This window comes from Theropithecus gelada, chromosome 13, assembly GCF_003255815.1.
Source record: "Theropithecus gelada isolate Dixy chromosome 13, Tgel_1.0, whole genome shotgun sequence".
NCBI lineage: Eukaryota > Metazoa > Chordata > Mammalia > Primates > Cercopithecidae > Theropithecus > Theropithecus gelada.
The window spans coordinates 45198417-45214778 of record NC_037681.1 but is presented as its reverse complement, the minus strand read 5'-3'; the positions used below and the strand labels follow the sequence as shown (position 1 = coordinate 45214778).

Here is a 16362-nt window from a genome sequence, read left to right as displayed (position 1 = left end):
TGACCTCGTGGTCTGCCCGCCTCTGCCTCCCAAAGTTACAGGCTTGAGCCACTGCGCCCGGCCCTTTTTTTTTTTTTGAGACAGTCTCACTCCATCACCCAGGCTAAATGGAGTACAGTGGTGTGATCTTGGCTCACTGCAACCTCTGCCTCCCGAATAACTGGGACTACAGGCGTGTGCCACTGTATACCCGGCTAATTTTTGTATTAGTAGAGATGGGGTTTCACCAAGTTGCCCAGGCTGGTCTCAAACTCCTGACCTCAAGTGATCCACCTGCCTCGGCCTCCCAAAGTGCTGGGATTACAGGCGTGAGCCGCTGCACCAGGCCACTGCTAGCTTCTTTACTGCCAGTAGAGTCAGCTCCTTGAGGTAATTTTATAATCTTCAGGGCCCAGTATGGGGCCTGCCACTCACCAGAGTACTCAATAGGGTTGAACTGACCTCTTTCTAAAAAGACCTGAGACCAAACATGATTTGGCGTTAAAATGGGCTTCTTTAAATAGAATTGGGATTATTTGGCCTGGAGAAAGAGACCAAGGTGACTAAATAATAAGGTCACATCAATAAGAGAAGACAGGAAATGCTGTGAGCAGATGTTAGTGTGTCTAGTAAAGCAGCAAGAGGAGTGGGAGCTTTTGAGGAGTTTTGTGGTTCTCAGTCATCTGCGGTAACAGCTCCTGAGGAGAATCTGACAAGAGCAATGGACTTGCTTCCCAGAGACAGGCAAAGTGTGATTTCTCCCCTGCTGTTAGGGGCTCACCAGCTCCTCCAAAGCCCAGTCCAAGTGAGTAATCCCTGGGTTAGGATAAGATGGCTACCTCTGAGCTGTCCATTCCTGCATGGAAATGGGGAGGTTGGCCAGATGGCCTTCTCTGGCTTTGACCATCTACACCCCTGAAACGTGGGCCTTCTGGGTGGGTGCACTGATCAGGCTGCTGTGTCTTTACATTCAGTAAGTATCAGGAGCATTCTCCTCTTAGCCCACAAACTCTACAATTGACATAAAAATAAATCTACTTGTTCACACCGTTGCTTCAGAATTCATTGTTCTCCAGTAGAAAAGGTTAAGAAGAAGTTCATTGTGAACACTTGGGAATCAAAAAGGAAGAAGGCGTTGTTCCAGGCCAGGGTTTCTCAGTGTTGGCTCCATTGACATTTGGGGCTGGATAGTGTTTTGTGGTAGGGGCTGCCCTGTGCAGTGTAAGATGTTCAGCAGCATCCCTGGCCTCCACCCACTAGAGGCCAGTAACACCCGCCCTCCTAATCGTGACCGTCAAAAATGTCTCCAGACACACTGCGGAATGGCCTTGGTGGTGGGCGGATCACCTGTGGTTGAGAACCACTTCTCTATCTTTATCTTCATTTTGGCTTCCTTATCAAGGGGGAACACTTCAGTGGAGAATGAACTGTTTCAACTTCTTTTTACCACTGTAGCTGTTCACACAGCTCACATTTGCTGTGTCCCAACAGCGGTGCAAGGCCCTGGGGCTACAATGTAAGTGACGCACCTGACCTCAGGTACTTACTGTATCCTCTTGGGAGATGCACACAGATGCATCGGGAGCTGCACTGAGGGAAGGCTGTGCCTCGTGCTGTAGGGGTCTTCCTTGCACTGCTAGTGTCTTCTCCACCCAGAATGCCTTTCCTTCCAGCCTCTCCCGTGGCTGGGTCTTGCTTGGCGTTCACTTCTCAGTTGAAATGACACTACTTCTGGGAGACCTGTCCTAACGTCGGTGTTAGCTATTTTCACCTAATGCTGCATAATAGCCCAGAACTCGGTGGCTCATGCCATTCCTCACTCCCACATCTGTGGGTCGGCTGGGGTGGGGCTGATCTGGCCTGGGCTCACATGGCTTTGGCTCTAAGCTGCAGCTTGGGATCAGTTCTGCTGTATCAGTTTCTTGTTCTGTTGTACCAGTGAGGTTCTTGGTGTGTGGTGTTCTGGTGATAGCAGAAGCACAAGAGGAAACGCTAGCCCTCACGTGCATTTCGGAATCCGCTGCTGTTATAGATGCTGACATCCTTTTGGTCAAAGCAAATCACATGGTCAAAGCCAGCAGGAGGGAAGGAGACTTTTCTTTCTTTTTCTTTTTTTTTTTTTTCTTGAGACGGAGTCTCGCTCTGTCACCCAGGCTGCAGTGCAGTGGTGCTATCTTGGCTCACTGCAACCTCCACCTCCTGGGTTCAAGCGATTCTCCTGCCTCAACCTCCCGAGTAGCTGGGATTACAGGTGCCTGCCACCACACCCAGCTAATTTTTGTATTTTTAGTAGAGATGGGTTTCACCATGTTGGCCAGGCTGGTCTCGAACTCCTGACCTCGGTGATCCACCTGCCTTGGCCTTCCAAAGTGCTGGGATTACAGGCGTGAGCCACCGTGCCCAGCCAGAAGGAGACTTATACTCTGCAAGGATGTGGCTGTATGATGCTTCTGCAGGGAAGTGAAGAACTAGGGCCAGTTGTCTTCCTCAGACCTCATCTAAAGCAGCTACCTAGTCACTTTCTAGCATTTTTATTCTCTTCTGAGCTCTGATACTCTTACGTTTGAATTGTTATTTCTGCTAAGTGCTTGATAAGGGTAAGGTCACAGACTCGTCATAACATGTGGACCTCCACAGGCAGCAGGGGCAGGCTGTTTTGTTTGGAGCCTTGGATCCCTGAAATAGCACATCTGGTAGGGAGGACTGGAGAGAGGCCCATTGTGATTGGATGGAGGGGAGCCCGTTGAGGAGCAACCAGAGTCAAGACCTTAGCGCCTGGGGCCAAGGCCGCCATGTTCCGTGTCTCCAGGGAAGCCATCATGATAGGTCTGTGTAGTGGTGCCCCTGGCTGTGCGCAACCTGAGAAGCTGTTCTGGCTGCCTGGGAGATCATGAGGGACCTTGCATGACACTTTAGGTTGGCTAGATGCCTATTCTGGAAGCCCTCTTTGTTTTGGAAGAGGGTAGACATTGAGCATCTCTTAACCAAAGGCATGCACAAGTTATAAGCAGAAAGCTTCTGGAGGCCCCTTTGTTTTGAGGCACATGGTAGAAACTTGGCAGATACACAGCTTGGAAGGGCATGGCAGCAGCGCCTCAGGCTTGAGCCTTGTATTGTGTTGATTAAGGTTGTATTTATTGGAGAGCCCAGAATCTCTCTTGGTGCAGCCATGCTTTGAATTTGCCCAAGGCACCATGGGAGAGTCACCCACTGTCTGCAGACCTTATGCCTCCTCCTTCCCACCTGCCCAGATGTTCCAGGTCCTGACTGGATCCTTAGCTCTTGGGGAGCCCCCTGTGCCCCGGCTGTAGCCCCGCCTTGGCAGACACCCATCACAGTTCAGCTAAGGAGATAGTAATGAGGGAGGGGAGTCCTGGCTCCTGGGGGGAAGGAGGTCTGGGTTTTGGTCTCAGCGCTGCTGGGAGACTGGGGGCTTAGAAGCTTATTTCTCTGGCTTTAAGTCTCTTTTGCAAAACGAGAATAAGAAAACTCTGTCCTTTTGTCGTGAGAAACAAATAGGATGATGAACATGAAGGCTCTTGTAAAACGTCCTCAAAGTATTATTATTAGGCACTAATTTGCCTTCTGAGGAAGTAAAGAAAAAGTCATGGAAGTGTATTTTGTGCCAAGCCCTGTGTGAGGTGTGTGCAGTCTTTCTGTCTTAGCGGAACAGCCTGCGGGGTTACTGCAAGGCCGAGGAGCCAAGTCAGAGAGGCGGCGACTTGCTCCAGGGCACACAGCCTGTGGGCGGCCGTGTGTAGGTCTATGTGACTGCAAGGCCTGACCTCTTCCCGCCCCTCCATCTACCAGTTGTCGCCTGCGACTTCCTGTGGGCCACAGGCCTGGGCGCTGGGGAGCCAGCAGGGAAACAACCCGTGTCCCAGCTGCCTGGAGCTTGCTTTCCAGTCGACGAGGCGAAGGAGTAAGGACAGAGAAGGGCAAGTGCAGAACATTCAGTGCTGGGCCTCAAAGCAGGACTTGAGAGTGAGTAGGGGTGGGCCGGGAAGGCCTCTGAGGGGTGGGGACATTTCATAGGGACTTAAGGAGCCACTGCAGCAGCCTCTACAGGGATCTACAGCAAGAGTGGCCCCCGAGGTGGGACCCATCTGTGCTGTGGCGGCCTCACAGGCTCTGGCTGGGCCTCCTTGGGTGGGAGAAGGCTGGTTGCCTTTGGAGGACCACCTCCCCTCCTTCTTCCTGCTCCATGGTTGCTAGGAGACTTTTTCCCAAAGCATCTGAGGAAGTTTTAATGACGAGGCTCCCGTGTGGCTGGCCTCCAGCCGCAGAATGTCATAGGGCTCTGTGGGCAACACGGGCACTGCACCCTGAGCAGCTTTCTCTCGCTCAGCTTCTTCTCCACAGTTCCAGAGTATTCTGGAATCTTCAGGCTAGAATGAGCTTATAGAAAGAGATTGGTTTGGGCAAGAGAGCCACCAAACCGCCTCCAGTGGGGTGACTTCCACCCGACAGTCCCACTTAGAGCAGCGCTATTTCCCTACGGGTTGTTAGCAAACGTGCCGGATCTCGCAATGTGTACACTTCCCGGAGGGAGGATTTTGTAAAGGAGTGTTCTCATGGTTGCATTCTGAGCCAGGATATTAGAAACAGTTTGTCAGGCTGTCATGGGTTAGATGATGCTTTAGTCTGAGTGTTTGTCCATTTGGGAGATGCATTTTATTATTTTAAAAATGTTGTATATTTTAAAAAGTGGAACAATTCTTTTGAAATAAGTAGTTATTTCCAGGAAAACTTTAGGATTAAGGAAACTTGTAAAAAGATCTACAAATAGAGACCCCCGTGGCTGCGCACCTGTCACCACAGAGCCTGATGGTGCTGTGCAGTCTAAAGGGGTCACGGGGCAAGAAGAGGCGACTTTGGTCATGTCCAGAGCAGGCTTCTCAACCTCAAGGGTTTGGCGAGTCGTCCCAGGACCCAGGGCTGGGCAGTGCAGCCAGCTGCCGGGTACAGCTGTTGCCCCTGGGCCCAGGAGCAAGGGTTTGAGCGCCAGCTCTCTCACCCCAGGCCAAGGAGCCTCTTCCCTCTGTCTGGTGGTCAGATGGTGCCTGTGTGTGCAGAACCCTGAGCGGGAGCCCTGGGAATAAGTTGTTCTTCATGATTCCAGAGAGGGAGGCGTCTCCTGTGTGCCACTCACCCAGTGTGGTGTCTGAGCTGGTCTTTGTGTTTCAGAGAGACCCCCCCCCATCTTTCTTTAATGCGCACGTCTTCGTGAAGCCGTCCTCAGCATCACCCCGATTGGATGTGATCTCCCCAACTGTTCACACCTCTCTTCCTGCCTCTTGGTCCGCTCTGTCTGATGTTCTAGATCACTCCCAAAATGCACCCTGTCTGCTGTCCTCAGGGGAGTGATCGAGCCTGGTTCCTCTGGCTGGAGTGGATTGGGGTAGGTCGGGATGTTCACTGGAAGGCTAGAAGCAGCGAAGCTGGGTCCCAGGAAGGACCTGGGGCCGGAAGGTCGTGTTTACTGATGGCTTCTGCTCCACTCGCCTGCTGACCAGAGGCTGAAGCGGGGAGGAGTGGGCGGTGAGTCTGTGAGTGTAGAGTCGTAACCCACATCTGTGCCGCCCAACAGCGTGAGGCTTCCTGGGTGCCTAGGGCTGGATGGGGCCAGGATGGGCTGAGGACACAGACGTGAGGACAGTGCCTGTCTTCCCGCACACGGTGGCAGGGCCATGTGTGGGGGACATGGGGGAGGAGAGGGGCTGCCTTGGGTGCAGCAGTACAGGTGACAGAGCAGATGGGAGGTCTCTGCAGGGCTCCCAGGTGGACAGGAGCCTGCCAAGCGGGCCAGATGGGGTGGAATGAGGTGAGGGGTTTGCAAAGTGGTGGGTATGGGGAAGGCTGCCCTGGAGTGAGAAGAGTTCTAAAAAGGAAGGTCTCTTCTCACTCTTACCTTGGAGTGGGAGCACCGGAAAATTAATCCCAGATCAGCAGAGCTCAAGGCCTGGTGCAGAGAAACCCATGTGTCATGGTGACGTGAAAGACCTATTTCAGATTCTCCCTAGGGTTCAAGTTTTCCCCAGAGGCAGAATTTTTTCCTGGGTCTTCAGTTCTTCACCTGTAATGAGAGGCGATCCTGAGGGATGTGTTTTAGAGGAATGGCAGCTGCACTGCTTACCCAGCATCAAGTCCTTCCTGCAGCCACACCTGCCTGGCCCTGGGGACAGGGACAGTGTCACGCCACCATCCTTCCCAGGGCCCCACCCACAGCTGAAGGAGTGAAACTTACTTTTTACAGACATATTTTGAGGGACATATTCATTTTGCTAAGTGAGATACACATTTATAAATATGAAGCAGGAAATTTCTGAATCTTGATAGCTTAGAGATCGTGGCCACCACTGTGTGTGGAAGCCATGGAAACGCTGCACGTGTTGTTTCAGATTTAAAATGCGTGCAGCTCACACCTAAGTGCTATAGGGCTGGTATCTTCATGACCATCTACATTTCAGTTTAAAAAAATCTCTAGGCCCGGTGTGGTGGCTCACACCTGTAGTCCCATTGTTTTGGGCAACTGAGGCAGGAGGATCACCTGAGCCCAGGAGTTCAAGACCAGCCTGGGCAATATAGCAAGACCCCATCTCTACAAAGAATAAAATTAGCTGGGACTAGTGGCGTGTGACTGTAATCTCAGCTACTCAAGAGGCTGAGGTGGGAGGCTCGCTTGAGCTCAGGAGTTTGAGGCTGTGGTGAGCCCTGATTGTGCCACTGCAGTGCAGCCTGGGCAACAGTAAGACCCTGTCTCTATCTGCACCGCATGCTCCCCGGCCACCCCCCAAAAAAAGTCCACTCCTTTCTGGGAAAAGATGGGGTTGTGAAATATGTAAATAAGTTGAGGAGTGCTTTAGAGAGGGGTTTTGAACCACAGAATAATGAGATTTGAATGCGGGAGATCTCACCCTCTAGTTTTAACACCTTGTTTAGTCTCAATTCCCTCTGTAAAACCAGAGTGACATCATCTGCCTCAGCACTGGCTGTAAAGTTAGAGGAGATGAGGCTGACAAAGTGCGTGCCTGTGTCTAGGACTTAATGTTGTGATGCTGAGGTGAGGAAACTGAGGCCAGGAGGGGGACTTCCTGCCCAGGCTGCATGTCAGTGTCGCCTGGGAGCACTGCTGCCACCCTCGCCTCCTGCCCATTGCGTGAGCGCCCCAGGGTGCTGCCATCTTCCCAGGTGACTGTGCCACCCTCGCCTCCCGCCCACTATGTGAGAGCCCCCCCGGGGTGCTGCTATCTTCCCAGGTGACCGTGTTGGGAGCCTCTGCCACCACCAGCACAGCACCTCCGGCTCACTCTGGAATCTTCTCTCTCAAAGTCGGCTCCTACTTCCGGCTTGAGGTTTTCTGGGCTTGGCAGCATCGCCCGATGGGATTTGTGGCCTGGCCCTGGAGGCTGTGAGTTGGCCTGTAGGGCAGTGGCTGAGCCTCCCACCAGCTACACCCATGGGGGGCCGGCGGGGGGGTGTTGGGGGTTGCCAAGCTCCTTGCAGGCCTTGTAGCCATGACTTTGTGGGAGAGAGGGACCATGGGGATAGAACAGGGGGGCAGCGCCCCAGGGGGTCCTCCTCCTCAGTTGAAGTAAGTTGAGAGAATTGGGGTGCTCCAGGAAACCCAAGACCTGGCACTCATGGAATTTTCTAGTAACAATGAGCTCCCTGGGAGACAAGGAGGGAGTTCCCTGGCAGGGATGGGACCTGCAAACCCATGTCCCTGCAGCCAGCCTTACTGGAGCCAGAAGGGAACTGGGAGTGCAGGTTGGCAAGGGGAGGCCTCTGTGACTCGGGGGAGGCTCAGGGACTGGAGCCAGCCTGACTCTCTGGCCAATCTGGGAGCTGGCCACCTCTCCTTCCGTCCAGCCTCCTTCCCGGCTGGGCCTCTGTGGGTCAGGTCTTCTGGCCTTGCTTTTCCCCTCGGAAGTGAGGCGGACAAAGACCAGACAGTGTCAGGGCTGGAGGGAGCTTTGAGGGGAGCTGATTCTCAGCTCACCGATGAAACTGGAGCTCCGAGTAGCGATTGGACCTGGAAAGTTGCCCAGCTGGTGAGGGGCAGGGTCAGAGTCCAGGGTTCCCCCCGAATTTATGTCCCCTATTGTATGTACCTACAAGTGGAGTGAAAAAGTGGATTTTATTTTTAAAAACTTGCAGATCGGTGAAAGAAATACTGTCCTGCATAGAGGGTCACCAGGCATGAGCCAAGCCTGACGCTGCTTCCAGCCTTGGGTCATAATCTTCGGTGATTGGTGTGGAGTTTTTCTGAGATAGTTATTCTGGTGGTCTGCACAGCAGGCCTTAGGTGGACAACTGGGGGGATAATGACTAACTCCTTGCACAAGCTCAACACTGCTCACTCGATAGAGCCTGTCCCATCTGTCCCTGTGAGATGGCCAGGTGGGGCATGTCCATTGGAAGCAGGAAGACCCCGGAGTGCAGAGTTCTTTCCTCGGCCCAGTGTGACACTCAAATGGTTGTGGCACCAGGGCAGCCTGCCTTGTGTGGGGCCCTTGGTGCAGGGTCGCCTGCCTACCCTGGCAGTGCGGGGCCCGGGTGCTTGGTGCGGGGTCACCGACCCTGGCAGTCTGGAGCCCAGATACTCGCTTCCCGGTTGGCCTCCACCTCCCTGTGCGGCTTACCCTTTGGCCTCCAGGACCCAGAGCGCTGAGAGCCCAGGAGACCCTCAGCCCTGGACACTGATGTATGGCCTGGTGAGGAAGCCTGACCTTGTCACCCAGCTCTCCTGGCTTCTGGAATCGTGAGCTTGGGGGCAGGCAGACTTCCAAGGCCACACAGCCCCTGCCGGAGAGCGGTCTCTGGGCTGGTGGAGGCGGTCTGGAGCTCAGCACAGTCTGTGGGTTTTGCTTTGACTCCTTCAACTCATGTTGGCAGCTTTTTGGCCAATCAGGTGTTGACTGAGTGGCCTGAGGCCGTGTGGTACTGACCACTCAGACAGGGGCGGGTTGTCCTGCCCCAGCAGACTTGCCCCACATATGGGGTAGGCGACTGGGGCTGCTAAGACCCAAGAGGTCAACAGGTCATTACGGGCTGGAACCAGACGCCAGCAGAGCTTGGGAATCTACGCCTGGTGACTTGCTGACCAGCACTGAGACTCGCCTGACCTCCTGATTCATGACGCAGCGGGCCCTTGTTGAGTGCCACAGAGGCTGCAGGAACATTCTGCTGGGTGTGGTGGTGGTTGATCCTCAGGGCAAGTATTGATCAGCTCTAATGAAACACAACAGAGTTCAGAGGGGATATGGCATAACCAAGAGAACCGAGAAAATTCATGTCACAACCAGCTTCCCTTGTTGTCTATTAGACCGTCTTGTTTAAAAATTAAAAATTGACTTCCTGCCTTTTTCACCTACCCCAGAATCCATTCTACTCCATGAGGCTAACCTTTTCTCCCCTGAGGGCCAGAAACTGAGAAATTCTTCTACTTCTCTTCCCATCCCATTTCTCAACTCCAAACTCAGTTCCCAGAAACCACACCTAGCAGACAGGCATCTGGAAACCAGGGCTGGGAGGGTGGCCACAGCCTTGGGGGAAGGGCGTGGAGCTGGCGCCAGGGAAGCTGCAGGAGCCAGACCAGGAAAGAGGCCTTGCTTGAAAAGACTTACTGAGGCCAGTGGTGTTGGAGAAGTAGGAAGGATTAGCACTTGGTCCAGACATGTTGGGGCCCAGTCATGGCCAAAGATCGGAGTAGCAGCAGCCAGTCCTAGATGCCAGGCAGGGTTGGGATGTTCAGATCTGTACCCAAGGTTACCCCAGCAGACCATCAGATCTGCAGTCCCTACAGCCTATGGAAGTGGGCCAGGACACCTGGGGCATCTTCAGGGTGCCAGGGATGGGGAACGGGCACTTGATACCCCAGAAGCCCTTTGAGCCAGGGCACTGACCTCGCAGGCAGTGGGGGAGACCTCAAGTCCCAGGATACCCCCACAATAACTTGAGACCTGAGTATTGGTACTGGGCACCCCTCACCTGCTGGCAGATGGGGTTGCCTGAGAGGATACCTGTGAATCCCAGAAAACTAGAAACCTGTGACACATGTGTAAGGTAAACATTGTGACTACCAAATCAGCCTGGGACCTCTTCAGGGGTCCTGCAGCATCCCAAACCATCTGAGCTTTTAGGATTACACAGTCCTGCTCAGTGGGACCCGGGATTTGTGCACCCTCCTTCCTGACAAATCGGCACAGTGCTGCTTGAGCAAATGCGTGAAGGAATGAATGGGTGGCAAAGGGTCTGCTCAGTCCTCACAGCTGGAGGTACTGGCCAGCCTTGCTTTGTTGGGAAGCTGGAGGGGGAACCACAGCCCCTCAGCCAGCCTCGAACGCCAGCACCGTGCCCCTCGTGGAACCTTTGAGCCTTTCAGGCCTTGAGCCATGCCCCTGGGTGGACCACCCATCCACGGTACATGTCGTGGTGTCTGAGGCTCTGGGGTCCAAGGCTCTGCTGGGCCCCTCCCTGGACATTGGGCAACTTGAGGTTTGATTTTGGTCACCACCCACCCCACCTCCTCCATCCCCTTTTCTGAAGACATGCCTTCACCCCTGGCCTTTTCTCTCTTCTTCCTTGGGGTGCAGATCCTGGCCAACGTCTTCCTCTACCTGTGCGCCATCGCTGTGGGCATCATGTCCTACTACATGGCTGACCGCAAGCACCGCAAGGCCTTCCTGGAGGCCCGCCAGTCGCTGGAGGTGAAGATGAACCTGGAAGAGCAGAGCCAGCAGCAGGTGAGGCTCTTGGGAGGCCTCCGGCCTGGAGCTTGGGCTCAGGGACTGTGGCCTTGTCAGAGGGAGAGGAACCAGAGTGGCAGCCCCTGGCTCCGTGAGGCTTGGCATTCATCTGCCCTGTTCAGGTGTTTGCTTCTGAACTTGGCCTTCTGGGCTTCTCGCCATTAGAGGGCAGCTTCTGAGCTTCAGGGAGCCTCTCACTCCTAAATCTGCTTCTGCTTGACCCGGATCTCTCCTCATCTGCCTTCCTGCTCTTTGCTTTGTTTTGCTTCTGTAATGTAAAACTTTTCCATTTAAAGAAATGCATCGCCCAAGCAGCCAGCTATGACTTCCTGCATTCCTTTCTCCGATGACCTTCTCGGGACCAAGGTCAGGGTCAGGGGCATCATGGGCATCCCTTCACGTCATGCCTCCCCCGCCGCTCTTGCTAGTCCAACCGCAGATCACCCTGTGCACCTGCTCATGCCGTGGGTGGGGCCTCGACCCATCCTGCGGCCTCAGGGCCCTGCTGGGTGAAGTGTGTCAGCCTCAAGCCCCCACCCAGGGGAGCTCCTCCCTCCCTTACCTTCCCATCTGAGGTCACTGCTGAAGAAGGAAAACTAGCCTGTTCCTCGGGGATGCCCCTGTTTACATTCTCCATCTGGAGAGAGGCCTGGCTGTCCCTGCCTCGGTTTCCTGGCTTTCCTCCAGTCTCTTCCATGGCCGAACCATCCTCCCAGTTCTCATGTCACTCAGGCTGTTACATAGTTTTGGCCTGGATTCATCTCACATGCTTTTTGAAGGTCTTCAGAAATTATATCCACCAATTTCCTGTTATCCATAGGTTGATTTCCCTTCAAAAACAAGCTCTCAATAGGTTGACACTATGAGAACTTGTTTGACACTGAGAGGTTCTGCTCTGGGAACCACATCGTTTGTGTTCAGGAGGCTCTGTGTGCTCCTGATGCACTGAAACTGCTGTTTCATAGATGGTGCCACTCAGGTGGACAGCGCCTTGGTTTCGGGGGCCACTCTGGAGCCCTTGGCTTCCAGGAGCCCCACCGTCGGGCCTCACATTCTCTAGACAGTGCTGTTCCGAGGCACACACTAAGTCATTTAGCTGATGGGTCCCCGATTTCACCGTCCTGCGGATGTTTTTTTTCCCTCCCCATTTACCAATCTCATTCCTTTCAGAAGGCCCCCATAGGAGGGGATTTTCTTAGTAGCCCATCATATTCCCCCCTTCCCCTGGGCCCTGTGACCTGTGGTTACTGAGGAGCTGCTGTGGCCTGTGCATATTTAAAGAATCTTCCTTTCCTGGCTTGTAAAGCCCCTTGAAAGGCATTCTTTAATTTCTGTTTTTTTTTTATACTGTCTCATTTCTTGTTTGTATCTCATCTCGCACTGTGGCGGCATCCCTCTGGGTTCTCTACACTTAAAAAAAAAAAAAAAAAAAAAAATGCACATGTCACCACCTAGCTAGGCGAGCGTTCTTTTTATATAACATTTGTGCAGTTTTCAGCATGTCTGTCTGCATCGCTCTTAATCTGTCTCATATTGTACAATCTAGGACATCTTAAGTCACACTGAACGGTCTTGTGGGGGCCCCTGGTGTGATGAGGAAGGCCCTGTGTCTCACCCTGAGGCTGTTCTCTTGTAGACAATTTAGATAAGTTACCCAACCTGCAGAGCCTCACTTTTCCTCATCTGCAAAGTGGAGGTATTGACATTTGTCTGTAGGTTTCTTGAGGGTCAAATGAGAAACCCAGAACTGCTTTGTAACCCGTAGAGCTTGTTAGAGGTAGGCCGAGTGCTCGGGGCCATGAGGCCTGCTTTCTAACGCCCAGGGCCATATGCTCCCTCTGGGCAGGGTCAGCGCAGGGAGCCTGGGCACCAGCAGAGAGGGTCATCCCTGGGTGACCCGGGGCTCCTGAGGGTGCTAGCAGCCTGCCTGGGCCACACTGGTGCTTCTCTGCACTGCCTGCCCACGCTGCACGGGCAGAGCAGACATTGGCCCCGGGACGGACAGGTCCAGGTTAGGTGGAAGGGAGGTGCAGAGGTGTGGGGGGAGTTGAGGGGTAAGGTGCATCCTCAGGCCTAGCTGGGCACACAGCCGGGGCCTATAATTCTCCAAGTGGAATGAATTTGTCTAGCCCGGCTCTGTCCTGAGTGAATGAATTTGTCTAGCCAGGCTCTGTCCTGAGTGAATGAATTTGTCTAGCCAGGCTCTGTCCTGAGTGAATGAATTTGTCTAGCCAGGCTCTGTCCTGAGTGTGGCCTTGGGCTCGTTGCTGCCCCTCTTTGGCCTTCAGTATCCCCGTATGTAAAACCTTTGAGAGATTTTTTTTTTTTTTTTTTTTTTTGAGACGGAGTCTTGGTCTTGTCACCCAGGCTAAAGTGCAATGGCATGATCTCGGCTCACTGCAACCTCCGCCTCCTGGGTTCAAGTGATTCTCCTGCCTCAGCTTCCCAAGTAGGTGGGATTACAGGCACCTGGCACCATGCCCAACTAATTTTTTTTTGTACTTTTAGTAGAGACGAGGTTTCACCATGTTGGCCAGGCTGGTCTCAAACTCCTGACCTCAGGTGATCCGCCCACCTCGGCCTCCCAAAGTGCTGGGATTACAGGTGTGAGCCGCCGCGCCTTGCCGAGAGATTGTTTTAAGGGTAAGAAGGAACCTGTGTGAATTCCACTGGGATTGGTAAAGCACTGTTACCATCGGGAGGGTTGGAATTCTGCCCCCTGTGTGAGTGTCCATTTACCTATATTCTCCTTACGTCTTCTGTGACTGTTCAAGAGAGAAACCTGCCTGCCATTTTCCTTCCTTTCCATGCGCTTGACAGGTTTTATTACGGTTATGCCCAACTCATTAAATAATTTGAGAAGTGTTCCCTCTTTCTAACCCCTGATAGTTTGAAGATAATTTGGGTTATTCCTTAAATTTAAAAGTCACGGCATGTGGCTGGCCTGTATGTGTGGCCAGGCAGGTGGCTCTGCCTGTAATACCAGCACTTTGGGAGACAGAGACAGGAGGATCACTTGGGCCCAGGAGTTCAAGACCAGCCTGGGCAACAAAGCAAGACCCCATCTCTACAAAAAATGAAAATATTAGCTGAGCGTGGTGGTGCATGCCTGTAGTCCCAGCTACTTGGGAGGCTGAGGTGGGAGGATCGCTTGAGCCCAGGAGGTTAAGGCTGCAGTGAGCCGTGACTGTGCCACTGCACTCCAGCTTGGGCAACAAAGTGAGACCCTGTCTTTTTTTTTTTTTAAAAAAAAGGCACTAATGAAGAAGTCCTGTGGGCCTGGAGTGTTCTTTAGGGGAAGATTCTGTTTCCATCACAGATAATAAGGTTGTTCAGATTTTGTATTTCCTTTTGTATAGGTTTTAGAGAGGTTTTTTCCCCCAGAAACATGTCCATTCAAATTTTCAAAATTTTGGCATAACATTCTTAATATTTTCTTTTTACCTTTTGTCTGAAATGTATAATGATGTTCCTTTTTTTTCATTACCGAAGATAATTTGTGCCTTTTTAAAATTTTTCTTAATCAGTCTTGCTAAGGCTTATTGTTTTAGCCTGTTCGGCGGACCACCTTTAGTCTTTGTTGCCTTCTTTGTACATTTCTTATCTCTTATTTATTTTTGAGACGGAGTCTTGCTCTGTCACCCAGGCTGGAGTGCAGTGGCGAGATCTTGGCTCACTGCAAGCTCCGCCTCCTGAGCTCACGCCATTCTCCAGCCTCAGCCTCCCGAGTAGCTGGGACTACAGGTGCCGGCCACCACGCCCGGCTAATTTTTTTGTATTTTCTTTTAGTAGAGACGGAGTTTCACCATGTTAGCCAGGATGGTCTCGATTTCCTGACTTTGTGATCTGCCCGCCTCGGCCTCCCAAAGTTCTGGGATTACAGGCGTGAGCCACTGCGTATGACCTCTTATCTCTAAGTCAAACTTTGTCATGGCCTCTTTTTCCTTTTGGCTTAATTTGTGTCCTTTTTTACCTTCTTAAAATGGAACTTTATTGTTGTTGTTTTCTGGAGACTGAATCTTGCTTTGTCACCCAGGCTGGAGTTCAGTGGTGCAGTCTAGGTTCACTGCAACCTCCACCTCCTGAGTTCAAGGGATTCTCCTGCCTCAGCCTCTGAGTAGCTGGGATTACAAGCACGCCCCACCACACCCGGCTGATTTTTTGTATTTGTAGTAGAGACAGGGTTTCACTACATTGGTCAGGCTGGTCTCGAACGCCTTGGCCTCCCAAAGTGTTGGGATTACAGGCGTGAGCCACCAGGCCCAGCCAAAATAGAACTTTAGATGACCAATTTTCAACCTTTTTTTCCTAAAACATGCATTTAATGCTACAGATGTCACTCATTACATTGAGCTTTTTTTTTTTTTTTGTGAGACGGGGTCTCGCTCTGTCGCCCAGGCTGGAGTGCAGTGGCGCGATCTCGGCTCACTGCAAGCTCCGCCTCCCGGGTTCCTGCCATTCTCCTGCCTCAGCCTCCCGAGTAGCTGGGACTACAGGTACCCACAACCGCACCCGGCTAATTTTTTGTATTTTTAGTAGAGACGGGTTTTCACCGTGGTCTCGATCTCCTGACCTTGTGATCCACCCGCCTCGGCCTCCCAAAGTGCTGGGATTACAGGCGTGAGCCACCACGCCCGGCTACATTGAGCTTTATCTCACAAGTTTTAATATGCCATATTTTCAATGTCATTTAATTTAAATATTTACTAATTTTCATTGAAATGCCTTTGATCCGGGGGCGATGTAGAAGTGCACTAAGTTCTAAACACTTGAGGATTTGTTTACAATTATGCTTTTTTTTAGCTTTATTCTGGTCAGAGAACATACTCTGATTTCAAGCCTTTGAAATTTGTTGGAACTTGATTTTTGGCCTAGCATGTGGTCAGTTTTGATGCACTTGAGAATAATGTGTATTCTGCCAAATCTGTCAAAATCTTTTAAAAATGAAATAATGTCGCCGGGCGCGGTGGCTCACTCCTGTAATCCCAGCACTTTGAGAGGCTGAGGGGGGCGGATCATGAGGTTAGGAGATCGAGACCATAGCTAACACGGTGAAACCCCGTCTCTACTAAAAATACAAAAAATTAGCCGGGTGTGGTGGTGGGCGCCTGTAGTCCCAGCTACTCGGGAGGCTGAGGCAGGAGAATGGCATGAATCTGGGAGGCAGAGCTTGCGGTAAGCCGAGATTGTACCACTGCACTCCAGCCTGGGTAACAAAGCGAGACTCCATCTCAAAAAAAAAAAAATAATGTCAACTATGTCATATTTGCATCTGCCCCAAATTATTACTTACCTCTTTAGTCAATGCAAGGATCTCACAACCTTTTAACTTCATTTCACAAGCCTCTGCCCCCCACTTTCTGGCTATTAGTGTAATATGTTTTAGTTCAACATTTTAAACCCCACAAGCCCTTATCGTGATTATTTTATATAATATTTTTATCTCATTAATATTCTTTACTTATATCTACCCACAGTTTTACCCTCTCAATTGCTCTTCATTTCTCCATTTCTTTGCTTCATTTTCTGGTAGAATTCCCTTTAGTCTTACCTTTTATGCTGATCTCTTGGTATCAAATTTCTGATTACCTAGGAGTGTGTTTATTTTGCTTTCATTTTTGAAAGAGACTTG

The 16362-nt window shown here is 51.9% G+C and overlaps 1 protein-coding gene across 3 annotated transcripts in view; it reads left to right on the top strand.

Moving 5' to 3' along the window:
- The window catches only part of ADCY3 (adenylate cyclase 3), a 106136-nt gene that overhangs the window by 39757 nt on the left and 50017 nt on the right, over positions 1-16362 (top strand). For all 3 annotated transcript variants that reach the window (XM_025353573.1, XM_025353572.1, XM_025353574.1), the window contains exon 3: positions 10578-10727. In XM_025353573.1, coding sequence (XP_025209358.1) covers positions 10578-10727 — 150 coding nt within the window. The remainder of the gene's footprint in view (positions 1-10577; positions 10728-16362) is intronic.